Source organism: Miniopterus schreibersii (assembly GCF_964146895.1).
Source record: "Miniopterus schreibersii genome assembly, chromosome: 8".
Lineage (NCBI taxonomy): Eukaryota > Metazoa > Chordata > Mammalia > Chiroptera > Miniopteridae > Miniopterus > Miniopterus schreibersii.
The window spans coordinates 71,862,039-71,885,242 of NC_138109.1; the positions used below are offsets into that span (position 1 = coordinate 71,862,039).

Consider the following 23,204-nt stretch of genomic DNA (forward strand, 5'->3'; position numbering starts at 1 on the left):
TTGTTGGTATATTTTTATAATTTTTCTATTTCTTCAATTAGAATATAAAAGATGTACCTATGCTACTGCATAGCTATAGACCCAGAACCTGTTTACTTGTTAAGTATATAAATGAATGAATGAAATCTTTCTGCTCAAAAATGCTATGAAAACACAAAATTTCTTTACCAAATTTTATATTTGTGGAAGATTTTCAAATGACATCTGCCCAGATTCTCACCATTCCTTAGAAGTTTCTTGATCCCATATCCAGATAGGAAAATTTCCATGTATGGTAATGACTACAATGTCAGTGTTTTAGTAAGTGTTTTACATGTTCAAATATTTTTCTACCAGCCTATGCTGTATTTAAGTCACTCTGTTGCTTTTTGTAACTGCTATCCCCCCAAAATATCAAGCTACTACTGTGGTTACTCTTTTTTAAAAAAAATATGTTCTTATTGACGTCAAAGAGAGGAAGGAAGAGGGAGAGAGAGAAAGAGAAACATTGATCATCGATAGGCTATCTCCTGCATGCCCCCCAGTGAGGATCGAGCCCACAACCCAAGCATGTGGCCTGACTGGAAATTGAACTGTCTGGTGGCCTCTTGGTGCATGGGACAGCTCAACCACTGAGACACACCAGCTGGGATGTGGTTACTCTATAAAGCATTCTTCTTTCACTGGGTCGACTCTGATGCCGTGGTGCAATTGGAAAATCTAATTTAAATACTTCCAGATGAGTCATCTGTGAAGACTCTCATGTGAATGCTAATCATGGAGTTACCATGCCTCACCTGCTCAGAGGTATGTGGAAGGGGATCACCAAAGGTGTTAAGCACTAAAGTTTAAATGTGTAGTCATGGCAGTAATCAGTGCTTTTCCTCCTAGCTCTTCATGGCCTATTAAATCTGTTTAGTAAAATCCTGAGAAAATGAATCTAAATTAGTTTTCCAACCAATGATCTGTAAGGTATGGTACACATTTTAACTGCCACACACCTACTTTCCCTCTGCTATTTTCTTAGGGATATGACTATGAGTCTGTTCTTCTCCCTCATCCCTTTCTTTTATCTCATTTCCATAGACTAGAATAGAGAATGTACAGAATTTTCCTTTCCATAGTACAATTTTTATCAGGAAATATCACTTGGGATCAGTTCCTTTCTGTCATTTGGTCTGATGTGATGGCACAACACGTTATTGGGACTCTCCTTACCCATCTGCCCTGTCCTATGCAAAGGTCAGAGTCAGCTGGCTCCATCTCTCAACACAGCCAGCACAGAATTCAAAACAAAACAAAACTGGTTTTGATAATTGAACGTTGGTCGAACAAGATGTTAAACATTAGGAGAAGCTGGGTAAAAGATCTACAAGAATTCTCTGTACATTTTTTGTAGTTTTTTCTAAGTCTAAAGTTATTTCAAAATAAAACTCTTTTACAAAGCCCTGTAGAACTCTATATTTTTGCTTTGTGTGCAGCCAATGGCCTGAATTTCACTAATAATTCACTGTAACTGAAATAAGTGGCCTGAAGTTCACCAATAATTCACTTTAATCTTTCTTGCACTAACTTTTATAACTACTGTATTTCTCCTAATATCCTCAGCTCCTGATCACATAATGCCTGAGATTCATTTCTACAGTTTGACACTTGATGCTGGCCATCAGTTTCTGAACTTCGTCTTTTCTTAAGAACCCTTTAGTTTTAGATTATTCAGCTCACTCATCTAATACAGGCCCCAGGTGTAGGTTAGGCTTCCTGGGCTCACAACTGGATTAGTCAAAGCTAAGCTTCTTGACAGCCACCATGGATGTGCACCACTTTCAGAGCTTGTAGATATTCATCACAGAAAAGTGAGCACCAGAGGCCTCACCTTTTACTCTCTTCCTCTCAGAGCATCACTGTTAGTCTTCTTTCCAAGGTCAGAACTTGGCCCTGGGAGAAGACTGACCTCCAATGTCTTTCCCATTGGCTTGACAACTTAATCCCTAAGTCATCCTGACCAGAAGAGGGAGTAGTGCCCGGGCCAGTGTGGCTCAGTTGGCTGGGCATCGTCCAGTGCAATGGGAGGTTTCTGCTTTGATTCCCTGCCGGGGCACACACCTGGGTTTTGAGCTCCATCCCCCGTGGGGAGCATGCAGGAGGCAACTAATTGATGTGCTCACATATTGATGTTTCTCTCTTCTCATTTCCTCTCTATCTAAAACAATCAATAAAAAATAAAAAAACTATTGAAAAAGAAGAGGAAGTAGTAACACTAGGAACCTTCCAGTTCAGGCATTAGTCTTCCAGACTCCCAACTGTTTACCCAGCCTGTTCAAATAGATCCCTGTTCCAGTTTCCCACTTGACATAGACTGCTATACCACATGCTTACTGTTTAAAAAGATTAGTAGTGGCCTTTCCCTCTCACCTCTGAAGTAACATGTGCAAAGAAAAGTGTTAAAAACCCAAATCACCCATAATTCCATGAAGCAGCAAAAAAGAGATAGCAACGGGGATTTAAAAAAACAACACATAATACATTTGTATTTATATTTATTTTCTGGTATTCTGATTCTTAACTCAATAAAATGTATCTATCAGAAACCCACATCAAGCCTCTAACATCATGCAGAAGACTTAAACATGCCCTTTAGTGTAGGGAACAAGCTGAGGACAGCTGCTCTCACTGCTAGTTAAAATAGTATTGCAGAGAGACCAAGGTGGTCACAGATTAGGTGGAAGCTACACTACCCTTCTCCCATGACCAAACTGGAATTACAACTAAATTATTAAAAAATCATCCTGAATAACCAACTGAAGACTAGCTGGAAAGAAGCCTTATGACCTTGGACTTATAGACGAAGCCACATCAAGACTGGTAGGAAGTACGGAGGCATGAGAGGGCTGGCCGGGCTCCCACAGGCAGCAGCTGGACTCCTGGAGGGATAGCTCAGCGGTGGGGGTTCCCCCTGAGAATAGTGGGGTCTAGCCGGGCTCCCAGGCCTAGAGCATCAGAACTGGGAAAGGCGCCCACATAACATCCAGCTGTGAAAAGCAGTGGGGTTTCTGTCCACCAGGGAGAGACAGTAGAGAGATGCAGGCACCCCCTTAAAGAGCCAACACACAAAACTTCATTCGCAGCCACTCACCCTGGGCTCCGGCAGAGGGAGGGAACTGCGCACTAGAGCTGGGTGAGGAGAATCTGGGCCTGGTGGTTCTGGGGAAAGAGCTGAAGGGTCAGTCGCCAGGATCCGTGGCTCAGCGAAGGAACAATGACCTCTGCCAACACTTCTGTCTGGGAGAAAACTGCCCCTCCAGCTCTTGCCCTGATTCCGGACAATTCAGTCCCTCCCCATATGTCCCTGGTGTCTTTGGAGCTTGCTGCCCCAGCACCGGAGCTCAGAGCAAGTGAGTCCAAAGAAGTCCATGTGTGGGCCCTTTAGGAGACACCCCTAGGTCTCCAGCAGCCCCACATCTCACTCAGCCACAATCCCCACTGGTCTTTATAGCCAGAAGTTACGGGGACTTCTCTTCCTGGCTCTGGAACCCTGGGCTGGGGGCCTGGTGTGGGGCTGGAATCTCTTGCTCTTCAGGGGGACCTCCGCAGCCAAGACATCTTAATTTTTATCTGGTGTGGGACCAGCCAGTTCTGCACCTCAGCCCCTCCTACCAGTCTCACTGTGGCTCTTTAAATCCCTCTTTGTAGGACTTCCATTGAGCTAGATTTCAGGTGGTTCTGAATGATGGTTGTTCTGTAGTTTAGCTTAAATTTTGATGTGGTTGGGGGAGGATGTGAGTACCACATTTACCTATGCTGCCATCTTGATGGGAACCCCTAAAAGTTTCTTTTTAAAGGATCCAAAAAATCAAGCTACAGAAAGACATCACTTCCGTTATATACCTACATAATCATCTAATTTTTTAAAAAGCTGGTATCTTTGTGTGCATGTGCACTGTGTACCCAAACACACACACATAATTAATGTATACCTATAGAACTGTGCTGTGCAGTAGCCACTAGTCAATGTGGCTATTTAAATTTAATTAAAGCTAAATAAAATAAAAAATAAGTAATATTTTCTCAGTCATACTAGTCACATTTCAAGTGCTCAATAGCTAAAGTGACAGGTTACCATCTTGGAAAGAACATTTTCATCACTGCAGAAATCCTATTGGACAGCACTGCTGTAAGGGGTGTGTGAGTGTGTGTGTGTATCATTGCATTGAAAAGGGACTTTGAAATATACACCAAGCAAGTGGTTACTTCTAGAGAAAGGGGTTCACTTTTTATTCTATATTCTTCTGTATTCTTTCTATTTTTATGAGCATATATATTTTTTATTATTTTAGTAGTTTAAAATGTTTTGCACTTTAGTTTAAAAATATGTGTTTTAGCCCTAGTCAGTGTGGCTCAGTTGGTTGGAGCATTGTCCTGGGCACCAAAAGGTAGTGGAACATTCCTGGTGGGGACACATGCCCAAGTTGTAGGTTTGATCCCCAGTTGGGGCGTGTGGGGGAGGCAACCAACTGATGTTTCTCTCTCACATCGATGTTCCCCTCTCTCTCCCCATCTTTCCTTCCTATCAATAAAATATATATAAATATATATATTTTTTAAATGGTTCACAAGATATCCTTTAACTGAGTTATTTTCTTTAGTATTCCTATCATTTTCCACTTGTCTAGTAAAGGCAATATTTGTTTAGCAAAACTTAGCACTAAAAGGCTTCTCGAAAACTTGACCATTTGCCCTGGCAGATGTGGTCCTGTTGGCTGAGTATTGTCCCATTCACCTAGAGGTCACAGGTTTGATTCCCGGTCAGGGCACATGCCTGGGCTGTGGGCTCGGTTCCCAGTGGGGGGCATGCAGGAGGCAGCCCATTGATGTCTCTCATCAATGTTTCCCTGTCTCTCTAAAAAAAAAAAAATCAATAAAGCATATTTTAAAAAAACCTTGGCCATTTGATAATCAAGTAATTGTGATAATAGTAACATGAGGCTTTTTCCTAAATTGTATCTTGATTTTTTAAAAATGAATAAAGCAGGCAAACATGGAAAGATAACTTATTCCTGCCTCAAATTTTAAAATAGTTGTACCTAATTTCAATGAAATTGAGCTTCCATTATATTCTCTTTCTTATCATTCTCAAAACTCTCCTGACACCCCCAAAAGGGAAAGTTTAATTATTTTTCAGTGGACAGATGTTTTTTAGACAGGCATGTGTGATTGTATGAATGTGCTTATTTATGTATTTTTTAAGTACTAGGAGCATGTTAAACATGTTAAAAATGCTCTCTAGTGGATATTAACCAACCATCAAATAAAAATACACAACAGCCCCAAAGGTGGAAAACAATATATTAATTTATTTCCAAGAAAACAACATGGAACAGCATCAAAAACAGAGACAGATTCAGTAGTTTTGGGGCATCTCCAAGGGGAGGAGAAACCCACTACCCAACACTACACTCTTCCAACATTAAAGTATTAAAGACACAGGAGAGATGACCAACAACAGACATGTAAACATCTATTCCAAAATATTTCTCATTCTATGTGAGAAAGATCCAGTGTAAAACATTACTTCTCAGGTGGTATCATTTAAATAAGTTGCAAACTGACTCTGCCATGAGCTCTCGGTGTTCCCTACCCCTCAGCCCTTTACCACCCAATACACGTCCATCTTTCTAAGCAGCAGGAACAAAGACGGCTTTCTTTCGAAGTCATTCCTTTTAAATAGGATTAACATTCGACAGGCACAATTACAGGAAAAAAAGAAAAAATGTGTTAATTAAATGCATCATTAGCTGGAGTAGCTGTTTTTCATCAGAATAAATAAATATTAAGGAGCCCAGTGGATTAGAGGAATACAAAAGTAGACTTCACATTTTTCTGAGGCGACAGGACTTTTTCTCAATATTAACACTGAGATCATTCTTCAAACGTACCTTCTCTGGTATACTAAATATGGCTATATTTCACCTTCGTTAATATTCCACCTCAGGAAATGAACTAAGGCCAGTAGAAGAATCCCACCTGTCAGACAGAGAGCTTGTTTCCTAAGCCTCAGTAACAACCTCTCTAAGCCTCAGCTACTTCATCTGCAAAAGCGGGGGTCATGAGGACCTCACAAGGGCCTTGTGAGGTTTGAATGCAGTGAGCTGGCAGAATGCCTTGAACACGTAGGCTTTTTAGCTTTCCGTCTCCTCCTTCCCTTCACTCTTTTGAGTAATCTCTGATTTAAACCTTAATTTGTAATTACTGAGATCCTTGGTCCGATATCACAATTTACAATCCTACATATGAATGTCTTAAAATACAACCATTACCTAAGGTTCTCTAGAGCAGTCTTCCCAACGTTAACATTATTACCAAGATTTTTAGAGTGAAAAGCTTGTGTCTTATTTTCCCTGCCTTGTCTCAGCACGTGTCAGGTGTATAATAGACACTCGAGAAATATTTACTGACTGCATGCTGGGCGAATTAGAGGAGGGAATGGACAAGGGATACGTGGCAGGGATGCTCACTCACGACTGAAAGCTCTTAAAAATCTAGGCGTTCTTATCAGCACCAGGCATTGTTAAGCCGCTCAGAGAACACTATGGAGTTGTTAAAGCCTCACAGGACAGCATTTGGTTTCCATTTTGCACATAAGATAATTTTGGTGGGGGTGGAGGGGGGTGGCAGAAGAGGAAAGTGACTCATTCTGAGGTATAAGGGACTTGAGACTAGATCCATGCAGTACCACCTCTCTTCGAGGAGTATCTTCATTCTGTGAGAACTTTCCAGCGTTCTCAATGAAAAGTTAGGGAAGAGGGATCAGAGCACATTCTGACATAATCGAGAAATGGTCTGTCTCCCAGGGGCCTTCTACTGAAGCAGCAGGCAGTGATGCTTAAGGCACGCCCTGCCTCCGGTTAATGACTTTATAGTCTATACAGACCTTCAGACAAGTAAACTGAAAATGCTTGTGTTAAAACTCAGGAACAGGATCTAGTTCTCAGTTCTAATAGCTCAAGTTTTAAAGGAGGTTGGTGAGTTACCTAAAAGCTGCTTATTATGTCTATGTGCAGTTGAGCAAAGAAGAGTGGTGTCCATTAATATGTGGTTGTGGATCTGTTATAAAAGATTCGCTCTTCAAAGAAACCCAATCCTTATTTTCCTAAATCATATTACCTACGATTCTCCTTTTGATCAGAACATTTATATTAGGATGAGTTTCTGGTGCAAAGAGTGACGACAGTGAAATTGATCATTGGTCAGAGAACAAGTGGACACAGGAAACAGCCAGAGTGGCCGAAGTGCCAGGGCCGCTCTGTGCAGCCTCCTATTGGCGTAGTTCACAGTGTCCAGTGGATATTTCAACTTAGAGGGGTGGAGCCAGGTCCTGAAGCCACGACCTCAGTCCTGAACACTTAGCCAAGGCAAAGTCCCCTCACAAAGGCTCTTCATCCCAGGGGCAACTTCCCTTCGATCACGAGTTGCAGTGGATCAAAAATACCAGCTGGGTTGTATTGCAGTCTCACTCTGATTTAGGGTTCTTTCTCGAAGCCTCAGTTCTAGGCATTCCACAGTAAGGGGGTACGTCGTAAGCTCAAACTTGTTAGCAAAAAGGCTTGGCGAATTAATCAACCACTTTAAGTCTCCATTTCCATAGATACAAATGCCACGGACGTAGTGGCCTGCAAAGGAGAGAAAAAACCATCAAAACATGCTTGCTTTCAGAAGTCGGGGTAGCGAACTTGCACAGCGTTCGGTTCCTCCAAATGCTAAGAAGCCAATGCTGGGCCAAGTGCTACGGGTTCTAACGAAACACGATTGTGTAGGCCCAGCCTGCAAAGAAGCTCAGCTCTTCATAGGAAGACAAAGGGTACAATATGTATTTGAAGAAAATGAGTGTTAAGCAATATAAAGCAGGAACACACTAGGCATCACGAGGCAATTCATGTATTATCTAATTAAGAATTATGGATGAGAATTTCTAGAAGTGTCTTTATGAGTTGCACTGGGCAGGCCTCTTCCCTGAGCTCCAGCCTAGTCTCTCCAAGTGCCTATTTTATATCTTCGCTTAGATGAGTGATAAACCTAACCAATATAACATGCCAGGACCGAACTCCTTAATTCTCTCCAGGTCTTCCCCATCGAAATCCACAGCGATTCTATTCTCTGGTGATTTTGGCACTTCTCCCCTCTCACCCCCCACATCCAGCCTGTCAGCAATTCTGTCAGTTCAACCTTCAAAATGTTAATAGAATTTGACTACTTCCCCCCACCTCCACTGCTACCATCCCAGCCCGAGTCACCACCATCTTCCTGTCTTGAGCTGCTGCAATAATAACTGGTTTCCGCTGACTCTGGCCCTGCCTGTTAATAAAGTTCTCAGCACAACAGCCACAGTGATTGTTTTAAATGTAAGCAGAGCGTGTCTCCTCTGCTCGAACGGCTTCTCATCCTATGTGGAATAAAAGCCAAAATCCTAGCAATGGCATTCAAGACTCCTCAGAGTCTAGACCCTTGTCACCTGACTTACTTCCCACCGCTTGCTCGGCCACTTCTAACCCTTAATAACCCTCGCTCGTTCATTTCGGACACACAGGCCTCCCTGCTGGCCCCAAGCACACTAGGCGTGTTCTACTTGAGAATCCCCGTTTGCCCTTCCTCCCAGGGCCACCCCCTTTCCCCAGACATCCTCAAGGCTCCCTCTCGCACTACCTGAGGTCTCTGCCTCAAGGCCATCTCCTCAGTGAGGCCTCGTTTGACCTCCTTTTCTGTTGCATTTTTCTTTTCACACTTATTACCAACTGGTATGTATATATCAGTGCTGTGAAGGAAAATGATATTTTGTTTATTGTCTTTCTTAACAGAGAACTGTTTGTCGTCTTTCTCCCCAGATTAGAATATAAGCTCCAGAAGAGCTGGAATTTGAAACCAGATTGTTTACTGCTGTGTCCCCTGCATGTGAACCAGTGTCTGGTAAATATTAGGTGTTAAATTAATAAGTTTTGAATAAAAGGATGGAGAAGGAGGAGTGGAGAATTAGTGGATGGGTAGAATTAGCAAGCGTCAGGGGGATGAATGGTGGTTTCAGTTGGGGAAAACACCTCTAAAAAACTGTAGAGATGGGAATGTTCTGCTAGAATGGGGAGTTTTATTGGGGAATGGGTTAGAAACAGAATGGTAGGAAGCTGGAGCTCTTTTTCAGAGGTTGCTTGGCATGTAGTAGGACTATTATGGATGACTGACTTAAAACAGATTAAATAAAGACTTGGGCCTTTTTTTATCCCATAATTATGGAGAGTCTTTGAATAGAGGAGTCAATGATGAAATTCATTTTAGCAAGATTAATTTTTCAGAACTTTGCAGGGTACATTAGAAATCAATCAAGAGACTGCAGTAATAACTTAATGTAAACCAGAGAGCTCATTCAAAGTTAATGGTTTCCATGAGTGGGAAAGAAAGGATATTAGAGACAGAACACAGGAGGACTGACAGGTCTTGATGATTAACTCAACGTGGCAGGGAGGAAGTGCAATGGAGAGGAAATCAGTGGGGAAAGAAGCCAGAGTTGCGGGAAGTTACCGAATAACTGGCTGAGAAGTGCAGGCGTAACTTGGTGGGGAGGACCGAGCACACAGGCCGCATCCCCAGGCCTGAGAAAGTGGGAGGAAGGGGAGCGAGTGCTTCGGTCTGCGTCAGGCAGCGGCTGCCGGGACAGCCTGGCCTCCGGCTAGAGGCGGTCGGCAAACTTGCAGACGGAAGGGAAAGAACCATCAGCGAGAAAGACGCCGAGAATGCGAGAGAGCCAGGGGATAAGCCGGGGGCACCCACCCCTCACGGAGACCACAGACAGCGACCTGGGTGGGGAGGACGGGAAACTTTTCCTCTAGGAATGTGAGTGTGTCCAAAATACCCTCCGGTGGAGGGAAGGGGTGCCACGAGAAAGGAATTGATAAGGAGGTTTTGATGAAATGTCTCAAAAGTTCTCCCTAGAGTTGAAATTGTCATTTTTTTTAAAGTGGAAAGGCTGTTTTAGCCCGAGATTGAGAGCTTAGAGGTGAGCGGGGAAGCTAAAGTGGCGTAGGCAGGGAAGATAGTGAGGTAAATAAAAGAGTAAGTGGCAGCCGGGAGCGCCCGGCTGCAGTTGGAGGGCAGGTCCCCTGACCATTCTCCAGCGACGCTGTGCAGGGACACGCAGGCGGCCCAAAGCAGACGCTGGCCGTGACTAAGCGAAGGAATCAGCCTGGCAGGGCCAAATGGCAAGGGAGCCTCAGGCGCTAGTGAAGACAGCATGGGACGGCTGACAGAGTGCACAGGCTGGACACGGGGTCCTCAGAAGGAAACCAGGAAAAGGGAGAAGCTGGAAAAGTTGAACCTCCGGAAATCCCAATTTTAAAAAAGGAAACACATCGAAAACAGCAACGATGATGACAACAACAACATATTTCAGGTGTGGGGATGTAGCAATGGACAATTTGGTCAAAAATCCTAGCCCTCGTAGAGCTTTTATTCTGTTCTGGGGAGAAAGTAAATACATATAGTATGTAAATTGGTGAATGAAATTAGTAGTGTGGCAAAGAGATTGTAAGCAGAGACGAGAGCTCTAAGTTCAAGACCGTAGAGGTAGAATGGTGCTCTGTGATTCTAGGTGCTAAGACGGCTTGTAAAGCAGGTAACATACATGGGGTTGGAACAAATCCTATTACAGCCGAGGGGAACGGTCTAGATCGCGTTACTGACTTGCTGAGTTGGCATGCAATGGTCTGCTTCCTCTGGATTATGTCTTTTTCTTTTTCCTCTATAGTGGTTTGGGGGACAAATTTTTTTTAATTGATTCTAGAGAGAGGAGGGGAGAGAGAAACATCAGTGTGAGGAAGAAACATCAATCGGTTGCCTCCCGCATGTGCTCCCAACTGGGGATCGAACCCAAAACCTTGGTATGTGCCCTGACTGGGAATCGAACCCGCTACCTTCTGGTGTGTGGGACAATGTTCCAACCAACTGAGCCACAGTAGCCAGAGCTAGGAGACAAAGAATTTTTATGCTTTCAGGTGTTCATTGGCATAACAGGGACCAAGAGAAGAAAAATGAGACGTTTGTCTGAGAGGGGCTTGGGCTACCCAAGCTTTGTACCCAGTAGGTTCCTGGCTAGGGGCTACTTTCATGGCCCCCACCTTCACGTGATCAGCAAAGGTTCCTACAGAAATGCGAACCTGACTAACCTTTACCTTCTCTACCGGGACAGGGCCTGGATAGCGGTGATGACAAGGAGACCGAGGTAAAGCTCCACTTGGGGGTGGGGTGGCTGCTGTACAACGGAATGGGAGCTTCTGTGGTGGGGGAGGGCTAGAGCTGCAAAGGAATGATGTCACATGGGTCCCTGTTGGGGATGTTGACGTCCTCAAGTGCTGCAGCTAGAGAGGGTGGAGAAGCAGATCAGGGGATGCCTGCCGCGGTCCTAGAGGGAGGACGGTAGACGTTATGGAAGGATGTGGAGAAGACAGCATAGCCAAATATTGGGCCCCTGACTGATGGTGCTGGTCCGTTTTCTAAAGAAGACCCAGGAGCTCTAAAAGCAAAACATTCTCCTCCTTCCAGCAGAAGGGCAGGGCCACCGTGAGAATGCAAGCAGGTGGTGTGAGCTGTCCCCTGGAGAAAATGTGGGCTGATTAAGGTAAAGATATGACTGTACTAAAGAATAGATTGAAATTCCTGTACAGTGACGTGAGGGTGTTGCCATCCACAGTGGGGGGGGCCTCTCAAGAGAAAGACACAGAAGGAGGTTGAGTGTAATGGAGAGGTGTGGAAAAGCAGCACTCTACAGTTAGGTGTGGACAAAATGAACTGATACGGGAAGCTGTGATTGAACAGGAGAGTGGAGGCGAAGCCTTATTATAATAGGGAAAAAAGTCATATTGCATCTTCACTCATTCATGCGTTCACTTAATCACTCACTCACTGAATAAATATTCATTGCGTGCTATTATGGGCTGAGTTGTGTACCCTGCAAATTCACATGTTGAAGTCTTAACCTCCAGTACCTCAGATTGTGGCTATATTTAAAGAGGTAATTAAGTTAAAATGAGGTCATATAAGTAGGCCCTAATCCAGTATGATTGGTGTCCTTATAAGAAGAGATTAGGACACAGATACACACAGAGGGAAGACCATGTGAGGACACAGGGAGAAGACAGCCATCTACCAGCCAAGGAGAGAGACCTCTGAAGAAACCAAACCTGATGACACTTTGATCTTGGACTCCCAGCTTCCAGGACATGAGGAAATAAATTTAGTTGTGTAAGCCACCCAGTCTGTGGTTACGTGTAAAATGACTTTGCTGTGTTAGCCCTAGCAAACATGTCCACCACGTACCAGGCAATAATTTGAATAAAATGTATGCAGGACTGATAAAAACGCTTCTTCATAAGGTTCAATAGAAATGAGACTACTTAGGATTTCAAGTTCTCCACCGGAAGAGAAATCTCCCATTAGTGTCACCCGCCACCATGCCAGGCCTGCGCAAACCCCTCCAAACTGGAAGCTGTCTGTGGAGGGAGCAGAGGCTGACTTGTGGGATTGGCGTCCGGTTTGCTCGTGGTCAGAGCATGACATCACTACTCCCCCAGACCACTCTCCTAACCACTGTCCTCTCAAAAAGAACAGAAAGGGAAATAAACAATGATAAGAAAGCAGAAACTACCTGGAGAATGTCTGTGAAATGTTTAAATTTACTTTTCAAGGGTAGCCTCTAGTACTCTTTTGATAACTCACAAATCAATCTAAATATACCATGAGAGCCCTGTGCTCCACAACTGCTTTCCTGCCCACACCCGTAAGCAGCGTGGCCTCACAGTGCGAAACGCATGCCTCACCGTGGCAGCCCCCGTGCTTGTCTTCCATGTCAATCCACTTGATGGCTCTGAGGTTACCAGTCCATGATGCATTGGGCATGGAGCCAGGGACACCTGCAATGTTGAGAAAGAAAAAAGCATAAATGAGAGTCAAGAAAGAAGGATGTCAATTTCATGAGTTAACCTTCCAAGTGATTTTCTTTCAGTATAGTAAATTTCACATCAGATTTGTCATCACTGGTACAGGACCCCAAAGGCCTATGGTGTGAATAGTTGGTGGTTATGGGCCTGGCCTGGCCACCAGTAGGAAGAATCTGTTGATTTTTTCATAGTGTGTGATCAAGCCTGAAAAGTACAGCTTAAGAAATACTACAGTGTAAAAAAAAACAACCATAATGCAGAAGATAAAGTTGGGGATTTGGGGTCTCTCAATGGCCTTTAATTAAATTTTCTTTCAATCCTAATGTTAAATTTTTTTAGGGATTTTCCAGATGGCTTCTATTTAAGTGAAAGCCCAGGAAACAGGCTTCTCTAGGTTCTTAGTGCTAATAAGTGAGAGCAATTCCAGGGTCGCTCTTGTTTTAGACATAGAGAAGGCAGACAGCTTGTTCACTGCATATGGAACTCATAAACAAATCCTTCAACACACTACACTTTTTATTTGTTAAAATACTTCTTGAGCATTTGATATGGACAAGCACTGTGCTGGGAACTGGGGACAGAGAGAAACCACACGTGATTCCTGATCGCCCGGTGAAGGTGATGAATTGTCTCTCCCAAGCAGTAGGTTTGGAGCTTTGAGTTTTTCCCCAGAAGATTGGTGTACAGTGACCCACTTGTCTTCTCTCTCTCTTTCAGTTATTCTTTGACCAAATGCTGTTACTGACCTGTTATCAAATTAGTATTTTATCTAATTCATCTTTGAAACATAAAGAATTGGCCTTAAAAAGGGGGAGGCAAATTTAGGCTGTCACCTTGCTAAGCCAAGTTTTCTCCAACTTGACATCATTGATTGACACTTTGTGCTGGATAATTCTTTGTTGCAGGTCCTGTCCTGTGCATTGTATGATGTTTAGCAGCACCCCTGGCCTCCACCCACTAGATGCCAGTAATACATATCCCCTAACTGCGATAATAAAAAATGTCTTCAGACATTGCCAAATAACCCCTGGGAGAGCAAAATTGCCGTGCTAAGCTACTTCAGATAACCCTCTCCATCTCCATAAATTTTGGAGAGGTCCCAGAGGTCGAAGGGTCCATTTAATCACACAGAGTAGTTATACCACAAGATTTCCATTACTGGAAAAGTAGATGGGAATCAACGTAAATGCAACTAGAGGAGGAACACTTCACTTCCTAAGAGCCATGACAATTTTCACCAGCGGGAAATTCAATCAGCATAATTTTGATGTAATGGCACTATGCAAATGATATCTGCATTCATACTGCAATATCCTTTCTTATAAGACCTTAAATATTGATAAGACATACTGCGGTAGGCAGAATAATGCCTCCCCTCCCCCAAACATACACTCCAAGAAGTCCATATCCTAATCCCTGGAGCTTGACAGTATGTTATGTTTCCGTGGCAAAAGGGAATTAGGACTGCTGATCAGCTGACCTTAAACTGGGAAATCGGAAGAGTATCCTGAATTATGCTGGTGGGCCCAATGTCATCACAAGGGTCCTTTAGCAATGACAGAGGGAGGCAGAGAGTTGGCTGGCCTGGTGTGATGTGAGGACTCCACGCCTTTGCCCTCTGAGGGTGGAGGAAGGGGCTAAGACACACGGATGGTCTCCAGAAGCTGGAAGGCGAGGAAACAGCTCCTGCCCAGCCCCATGGAAAGAAACGGTCAGCGCCTTGACTTTAGCCTAGGGAGACCCATGGCAGACTTCTGACCTACAGAACTCTAAGACAATACGCTTATGTCCATTAAGCTGCTAAACTTGTGGTAAGCTGTTATGGTGGCAAATAAAAAACTAAATACAAACTAATGAGAAAAAGTTACCCAAGTCGATGAGTATTTTTTAATAAGGAAAAATATTAGACACAACTAATACTTTTAAAGAAGTTTAATTGGATAGGCACATACAAAATATTTCCTCTTTAACAACATTAACAAAAACATGTGCATTTTCAGGAGGAAAAAAGTTCTGTTCTTTTGCCCTGATGTCACATAATAATTATATGATAATCTAAATCAAGAATTGTACCAAGGTTTCCCAACTAAGATTAAATTGGGCACAGCTTTCCTGTAAATAGCATGAGTCTTTACCCCCAAGGACTCTGTGCAAGTCAAGATTCTTCTTTTCCTGCTGCCAAACTTGAGAACTTTGCTTATATGTGTGGAATATTCAAGAAAAATGATATTTATTATGTGATATTTCTTCCTACTGTTTTGATTTGCATTTAATTCTTTAAAATTTATTTAAGTGCTTGCATTTCCCAAAGTAGCTTCTTTATTTTGTTCTCAGCACATATTTTAAAAGAATTTAGAATAAAACTTGCCTTGGTTAGGTTGGGGTGGGAAGAAGGCAGTCTGGAAAACCACTAGGAAATTTAGTATATTTTCTCATGTCAGAAAGATTAGATTAATATTTTGATTAAATAGCTACAGCAGACAAGTGTGAATAAAACATGGCCATGATGAAAAGTCCCTTACACTCTTTTAAATGACTGCATGTTTAAAAGGACAAGATATTTTCCCTCCTCTGTCATCCTCATTAACATTGATCAACACAGACAGACTCTTACCCAGAGTCACATTCCATTATTTTGGAGATAAGATCGTGACATTCATAATTAATGACTGCTGTCTTGAAAATAAACACATAATACCTATTAACCTCCTGCTAATAAAATTCCAAACCTCAACTTCTATACTTTCTGCTTGATGACAAATCTCAAATTTGTCTGTTTAAATATTATTCATGTTTATGCACCAAAAATGACATTTTTCAAAGCAGAAGCAGAGAGAGGGTCAAACACAGACAAAGTTGGATTCTACTTTGTCTTTTTGGCAAAGAATACTGAAGTACAGAAATATCTGGCAGCAACAGGCAGAAAGCCTTGCTTTCCAAGTGTGATCCTTGGATAGGGGACATCATCCAGCAGCCTGTCAGAAATCAGAATCTCAGGCCCCACCCGACCTCCTGCACCAGAACCAGCATCTTCACAAGCTCCCTGGAGGATCCCTGGGCATTGTCGCGTCTGAGAAGCTCTGGGCTGTCATCAACGCTGTGGGAAGACACAGCTTCCTCTCTTCCTCTCCCTGAAGTCCTTCCCTCAGCCCTCATCAAGTTTCCAGGTTAGACTCCCTCTCTTATTGTCCATCAGATTCTACTCTGATGAGGAAATCTGGTACTATATCCCTTAACATCCTTCGATTAAAGTAACAAACTTGACCCAACTGCAGGGATACATATGCTTTTTAGTAGACCTCAGATCCCCTCCTTCCAGGCCATTGGCCCACCTGTTATGGGGAAAGACTTGTTGGGCAGAGCCCAGTCCTCACAGTGCACTTGATGTCACAGCATTTGGCCCTCAGGAGATGCTGGAGCGATGCTAAAGGAATGAATGAGTATGGCACAAGGGTTGCCCCATCGAGTCCATCTTTAGTGCTGGTGGTGAGGACCACTCAGCTCCTGTGTGGATCAGACAGGCCTGGTTGCTGCCTTGGTTTCCCAATAGGCCACCATAATTTAAGCTGAAATAATGTTCTACTTCTCAGTGTCAAAATATGTTTCTTCTACCCTTTTAGCGAGGCCCAGCCTGTATCAGCTTGCCCTCTGGCAATAGCCTAGGTGGCCATCAGCCATCTTACTCTCCACATGTTCTGCCTGGTACAACTAGCTTAGTGGGAGATAAACACTCAACTCAAATACTGTTAGGCCTCACTTGGTTGTTATTTTAAAGAAATAAGGGCAAGCGAGAGATTGGATAGCCTAAATGTATACTGTACCCACTGTTCAATAATTTAATTTGGCTTTTCTTAAAAGATACATAGGGACCCCAAAGCTACTGATCCCACACTTGTGCCAACGTCCAACTGCTCCTTCTGTTCCATAAAAGCATCTACTAAGCCTAACTCTGTTGCTATTTCTCTCCCAGAGACTGACCTCTAGCAAACCCCCTGATGGAACAGACCCTGGCCCCGGAATTGGGGAACACAGTTCTCATCCCAGTTTTGTCATTAACCAGCTCTTTCCTTGTGCATTTTTTAACGCCACTCAGACTCACCTTTCAAATGAGGTAGATTAGATCAGGGTTTTTTCAACCTTTCAGACTGCAAACCACAGAGAATCAACTTTACACCAACACACACATGCAGTGCAAACAAAAATTTTACAAAGTAATTCTTAGGCTTATTACATGCAATGCACTTGCTTATTTTACACTATTTTCTGGCATAGTCTCCTGTTAAAAACTCTAGTGAAAACCTACTAAAGTGATTGCTAGATCCACTAATGAGATGCAACTACTATTTAAAAAATACTGGACTAGGTGATTGTCTTGTTGCTTCTGTCATTATGATTATTATTGACTGTCAGACTTCTAGGAGGGTAGTTATGGGGTATATGGGTAATAGTCTACCCTCAATCCACAGGTATCCTAGGAAACATCTATTTTTTCATTCTTTCTGGGATGCTGCAAAAAGAAGACCCCAGTATTATCAGGGAAAACATTTCAAACTATTAAATCCAATTCTCTCATTTGCTCTTCGTAGGCTTATTTAAACAAAAGATTTGAGATAAAGTTTACAGAGTAACCAGGAATGTTTTTCTTGGGGCTCAGCCTTTATTAGTTAAATAATTGCACTTGTTGAATAAATGAAGATGATTCTTTGAAATTCGAGCAGTATTTTCATTCACTTGACTTCCTTCGTATTACACAGCGTGGCCCTTATTTGGGGAGACCTACATCTGGTAACAAATCCCAGCAGTTGCTTAATTTTTAAGCTCAAAGATATATTTTTTAACTTATTAAAGAATTTTGTTTTTAAATGTCAAAAGTCAATGCCAAAGTCAGTTTACTGAAAGGGATTTCCTCACAGTTTAATGGTGGTGCCGTAAATTGGTGCAACTCTGGAAAATCAATTTGAAAACAATGTAGGAAAAACCACCATAAAAAACCAATAGTTTTGAAATAAACTAAGGAAATAATTCTTCAAGTGTGAAAATCTGTATATGACATGTTCTCTATGACATTATTTTTACATTCCCACTAACAGCCCTTTGCAGTCAGAGGGCAGGCATTTCAAACCCTATCTGCTATTCCTGGCTATGTGACCTTGAGCAGTTATGTAATTTCTTTGAAACATCATGTATGAACCTTCAAAACCTCACAGGATTTTGTTAATGTTAAATAAGATAATGTATGTGTTGTGCTTAGCATAGAGCCTGGCATACATAACTACTCAATAAAGGGTTGAAAATATAATTCCTCTATTAAAATCACTGGGACATGTAGCTGTAGAAGACATTGCTTTTTTCACTATAGCCTAAAGCAAGTTTCTTGACCTTGACATTACTGACATTTGGGCTGGATAACTCTTTGCAGATGATTCTTAGCCGGGGGGTTGCCCTATGTATTGTAGGATGTTTAGCAGCAGCAGCCTGGCCTTTACCCACTAGATGCCAGTATCAGTCCCTCCCATCCCCCACCCCACCCCCAATTGTGACCTTCAAAAATGTTTCCAGATATTGCCAAATGTCCCCAGAGGGGCAAAATCACCTCTGGTTGAAAACATGAAATCTTACATTATTAATAAAACCTGTACAAATATTTGCATGTGAAATGAAAAATGTTTTAAATGTATAAAACTGTCTTTAATGCTGTTGAATTGATTTTATATTTTTAAAAGTTTTTCACATACATCTGAGTCTTACTTGCCTTACTGATTTAGTAATTGTGCTTGTGGATATTCTAAGGATAATTCAACACAATATAAAAAGACACGATGTTTACTGTTAATTGGCTTTCACAGTAAAAAATGGAAAATTAGCTAATAACTGAGAAAAGCAGTGTTAAATAACATATAGCCTTTTTCTCATTGTTAAGTTGGTTGGAGCAGTGTCCTGTGCGCCAAAGAGTTGTGGGTTCGATTCCCGCTCAGGGCACATACCCAGGTTGTGGGTTTGATCCCCGGTCAGGGTGTGAGCAGGAGGCAACTGGTGGATGTTTCTCTCTCACATCATGTTTCTCTATCTCCCTAAAATCAATATAAAAATGTTTAAAAATAAAAAGATAGACTATTGTTTTCACCTACCAATGGCTCATTCATCACTTAGGATTGTTAACACATGGAACATGAGATCTTGTTTTATTTCATGTAAGTATTTCCTAGAGTTCTGCAGCCATGTGAGATAATAAATGGCACAATGTCCTTAAAATGACAGCTCTTCATTCACCTCTGATAATTGCCCACAAATGGACTCTTGCTTGGTTGCAAAAGGAATAGATGGAATGGGGGAAGGAAGGAAAATCCAGAGTTTTGAACTCAAAGGGGTTTTAGAAGTTTTAATATTTTAATCTTTCCCCCCTCATTGCCACGCTGTGTAAAACAGAGCCTAGGAAATTGAAGTGAATTGCTCAGGAGCGAGGGCATGCTAAATAACTTGTTAGTTTTGTTTCAAGATAATTTGCTCACATATTCAATGGTTGTTTGGGGGTTTTTTTGTCCTAAATATTTTTTTATTTTTATTTTTATTGAATTTATTGGGGTGACATTGGTTAATAAAATTATATAGGTTTCAGGAGTACAACTATATATCATCTGTAAATTGTATTGTGTGTTCACCACCCCAAGTCAAGTCTCCTTCCATCACCATTTATCCCCCCTTACCTTTTTCTACCTCCCCCAGCCCCTCAATGGTTTCTTGCATGGTTCCCATGTTCTAGAGTAGATGCTGGGGGTAAAGCCATGGATGTGATGTTCAGCCTAGTGGATCCAGAGGGTTAATAGGTACTGATATCTTTACTAGCAGCCCAGACACCTCTACTCAAGAGCTTTTCCTGGACAGTCTTCTGATGTGAACAGGAAAGGTTAGTGGAGCATTTGGGACAGTGGGCGGTACTTGCCCCAGAGCAGTTCAGATTTCATTACAATCCCGACCTTGCTCCATTGGCCCTCTGCCTACATTTCTTTTTGGCTGTTTGTCATCTTTAGCTCTCAAACACCCCTTAAATTATGGCAAATTTTTCTGAGGCAGTGAAGGGCTTCACGTTTGCTACTTCCAGACTTGTAGCCTGACAACTTTCCCTTCTTTCCTCCACTAAACCATGACATTCCTCAAAATCCTTCATGTTCATAATTAATTCAAATCTAGTTAATCCCTTCCAGCTCTGACTTTTGGAATTTTGTGCAGTACAGGAGCCCCCAACTGATTTCTAATCTCCTAGCAGTTCTTCAAGCCTTCCCTGGCTTTTTAAAAAACAAAACAAAAACAACAACAATTACATAGCTATATAAAGGAAATACATTTTTTAAACTTCAGTCTAAACTGGCGAAGCATAGAAATCCATTTCTTGAGCCCCACTCCAGACGGAATCAGAAACTCTGGGGAAAGGACCTAGAAGTCTTTTATCTCAACAACTCCTGTATTTTTACAAGGCTTTAAAAAGGCCCTCGTCAAAAGATAGATGGGTAGAATGTGAGGTGGATCTTGAATGATGGGTGACTAGCTAACAGTGTTGCCTGGGAGCAACACTATAGTGACTGTATGGAGGCAGAAATGGTTCTAGCATGAATATAATAAAAATAGTCAATCTTTAAGAACTATTTTCCTTCCAAAAATGTTGCTTCCAGTGGCACCATGCAAGTTTCTGAACTCCAGCTGAGAATAAACTTGGATAAATAATTTGTCTTTCAGCATCTTCCCTCTGGACATCCTTTAGAAGAGTTTGACCTGTGTGAGTAAATGTACTTTTTGTTTTTAATATGTCAAAGCAAAATAAGTTTCCTTTCATCTAGTTTGCTTGCCTTTAGTGCAAAATCATCTAATTCAATACAGAAAAGAAAGAAATACTAAAATGAGGAACAATTGGGTTATATTTATATGCACTATTCTGTGTCATTTTTCACTCCCCCCCACTAGTTCTGTTTAAGGGGTCCTCTCTCTGGCATCACACATCTCAAGCAGCCAAAAATGGTCCTTAGTTTCCCTTTGTAACTTTCCTTAAGTTACCCCGTTATCCTGAGAGTGTGAAGTTTTGTGAGTAAAGTATGGATCAAGTAGCAAATTCATTACGATCATGTTGTTTCATGAAAGCTTGAGATGTAGTAGCCTTTCAACCAAAAGGAGTAGGCCTTTTGTTTAAAGGCTAATGAAAGCACCTGGGAGAAAGAGACACACATCATAGTGTCTGCCCACCGTCTAGTGAGCAAAGCATTCATTCACTGAGAGTGGCAGAATATTCTGTCGCGGAGCTATGTCAGGCAAGGCTGATTTCTGGCAAGAGTAGGAGGAAAGTCCTCTCATGCGAGACTTTTATTAGGTGTTTCAGGACTACCACAAACATCAGAACATTGTCTTTGATTTATAGATAGAACCATCCTCAGACAAGTGGCCAAACTGCTAGCAAATACTCTGGAAAATGTTGAACAAAAGAAAGAAAGGAAAGGGGGAGGGGGAGGGGGAGGGGGAGGGGGAGGGGGAGGGGGAGGGGGAGGGGGAGGGGGAGGGGGAGGGGGAGGGGGAGGGGGAGGGGGAGGGGGAGGGGGAGGGGGAGGGGGAGGGGGAGGGGGAGGGGGAGGGGAGGGGAGGGGAGGGGAGGGGAGGGGAGGGGAGGGGAGGGGAGGGGAGGGGAGGGGAGGGGAGGGGAGGGGAGGGAAGGGAAGGGAAGGGAAGGGAAGGGAAGGGAAGGGAAGGGAAGGGAAGGGAAGGGAAGGGAAGGGAAGGGAAGGGAAGGGAAGGGAAGGGAAGGGAAGGGAAGGGAAGGGAAGGGAAGGGGAGGATTTTCAAGTAATGTTTTCAAACTTCATAATATATCAAAACTTTTTGGAGGGCATGTTAAAATAAAAACTACTGGGTCCTATACTCAGCGTTTTTTTCTTTCCTTTTTTAAATTGAGGTATAATTGACATTTAACATTAGTTTCAGGTGCAGAACATAATGATTTAATATTTGTACATTTCGTGAAATGATCACTGCGGTGAGTTGTTAATGTCCAACTGATTTTCTGTTGAGACTCAACTGATTTCCGGTGGACTGGCAGCTCAGTTCCTCCAGCGTCCCCTGGCCTCCGACAGCGCTGCTTCCCTCTGCGGGCCCTGCCCTGGCTCAGGTGCTCCACTCTCTCACCAAGACTGTTCCATCGCCTACCAAGCAGCCTCTGCCTCCAGACGGCCCACTTCACTGGCAATACCACCCGATGGCTCTTTCTAGATATAATCAGTGTTAATCCTGTTGCTCTTCTATGTGGGGATCTGGGGTTACTTTGAGTCATCCACGCTGTGTCTGTTTCTTCAAGCCATTTTAAGATGCCCACCAGCCACTCACCCTATGACGTATGCAAGCAAATTCAGACTTGTATCGTTCCAGGCCTTTCCTGCTGGTGCCCATTCCGCCTCTTACTAGAATTCTGACTCTTCACCCTATTCTCAGTTTACTCTGCTGCCTTTGCTCCCCTGGATCCAGCTTAATGTTTATCTCCTTCCAAAAAAGCTAAACTGACATTTTTTTTCTTTTGTTTCAGATTGTCACTAACCAAAGCCCCAGCCATTTCTGCATAAATGTAACCCTGGCTGGGCCCATCAGTTTGCTGCTATAGATCACATTCCGACCAGGCAGATCCCCAAATGCTGACTGTGCACATAGGATATTTTGCAATCTTGTCGCCAGACTACAAACAGCCCATAAACCACATCTGATAGGTGTGTTTGGTTAGACCAGCATAGGAGGGGGAGTGGAACACTGAAGAAAACAGATTTCCCATGAAAGTCTGATTGCCAGCATCCCTAGACAACCATTCACTGGGGCCGTAGGCAGCCAGGGGCTCTCCTGCGCCCTGGTTCCCACCAGGCTTCACTCACTCCTATTGTCTGCCTGGCCCTGCTGACATGCAATTTGCAGTACTTCTTTCCAGGCCTCATCTTTCATCACTGTCCACAGACACCCAGCTCTCCTGTCACCCTTTTGGGAATTCCAGACTAGGTCTTCCATTTTCACCTGCTTCCCCATACCTTGGCTTATGCAAACGTCTAATGCAAGAAAACAAGCTCCAAATAAATCCTGGGGATGTAATGTACAGCATGGCGACTATAATAAATAATACCGTATCGTATAGTAGAAAGCTGTTAAGAGTCAATCTTAAAATTTCTCATCCCAAGAAAGTTCGTAACCATATGTAGCGACGTTTGTCAACTAGACATCGTAGTGATCATTCTG

General features: G+C 42.8%; 1 protein-coding gene across 4 annotated transcripts in view; it reads right to left on the minus strand.

The window, feature by feature from the left end:
- Positions 1–5,310: 5,310 nt before the first annotated feature.
- The window catches only part of GCNT2 (glucosaminyl (N-acetyl) transferase 2 (I blood group)), an 87,148-nt gene continuing 69,254 nt past the window's right edge, over positions 5,311–23,204 (minus strand). For all 4 annotated transcript variants that reach the window (XM_081144721.1, XM_081144724.1, XM_081144723.1 and 1 more), the window contains 2 exons: positions 12,837–12,929; positions 5,311–7,649 (listed from right to left, as the gene is read on the minus strand). In XM_081144721.1, the coding sequence (XP_081000847.1) occupies positions 7,459–7,649; positions 12,837–12,929 (284 nt within the window). In that variant the 3' untranslated portion in view covers positions 5,311–7,458. The remainder of the gene's footprint in view (positions 7,650–12,836; positions 12,930–23,204) is intronic.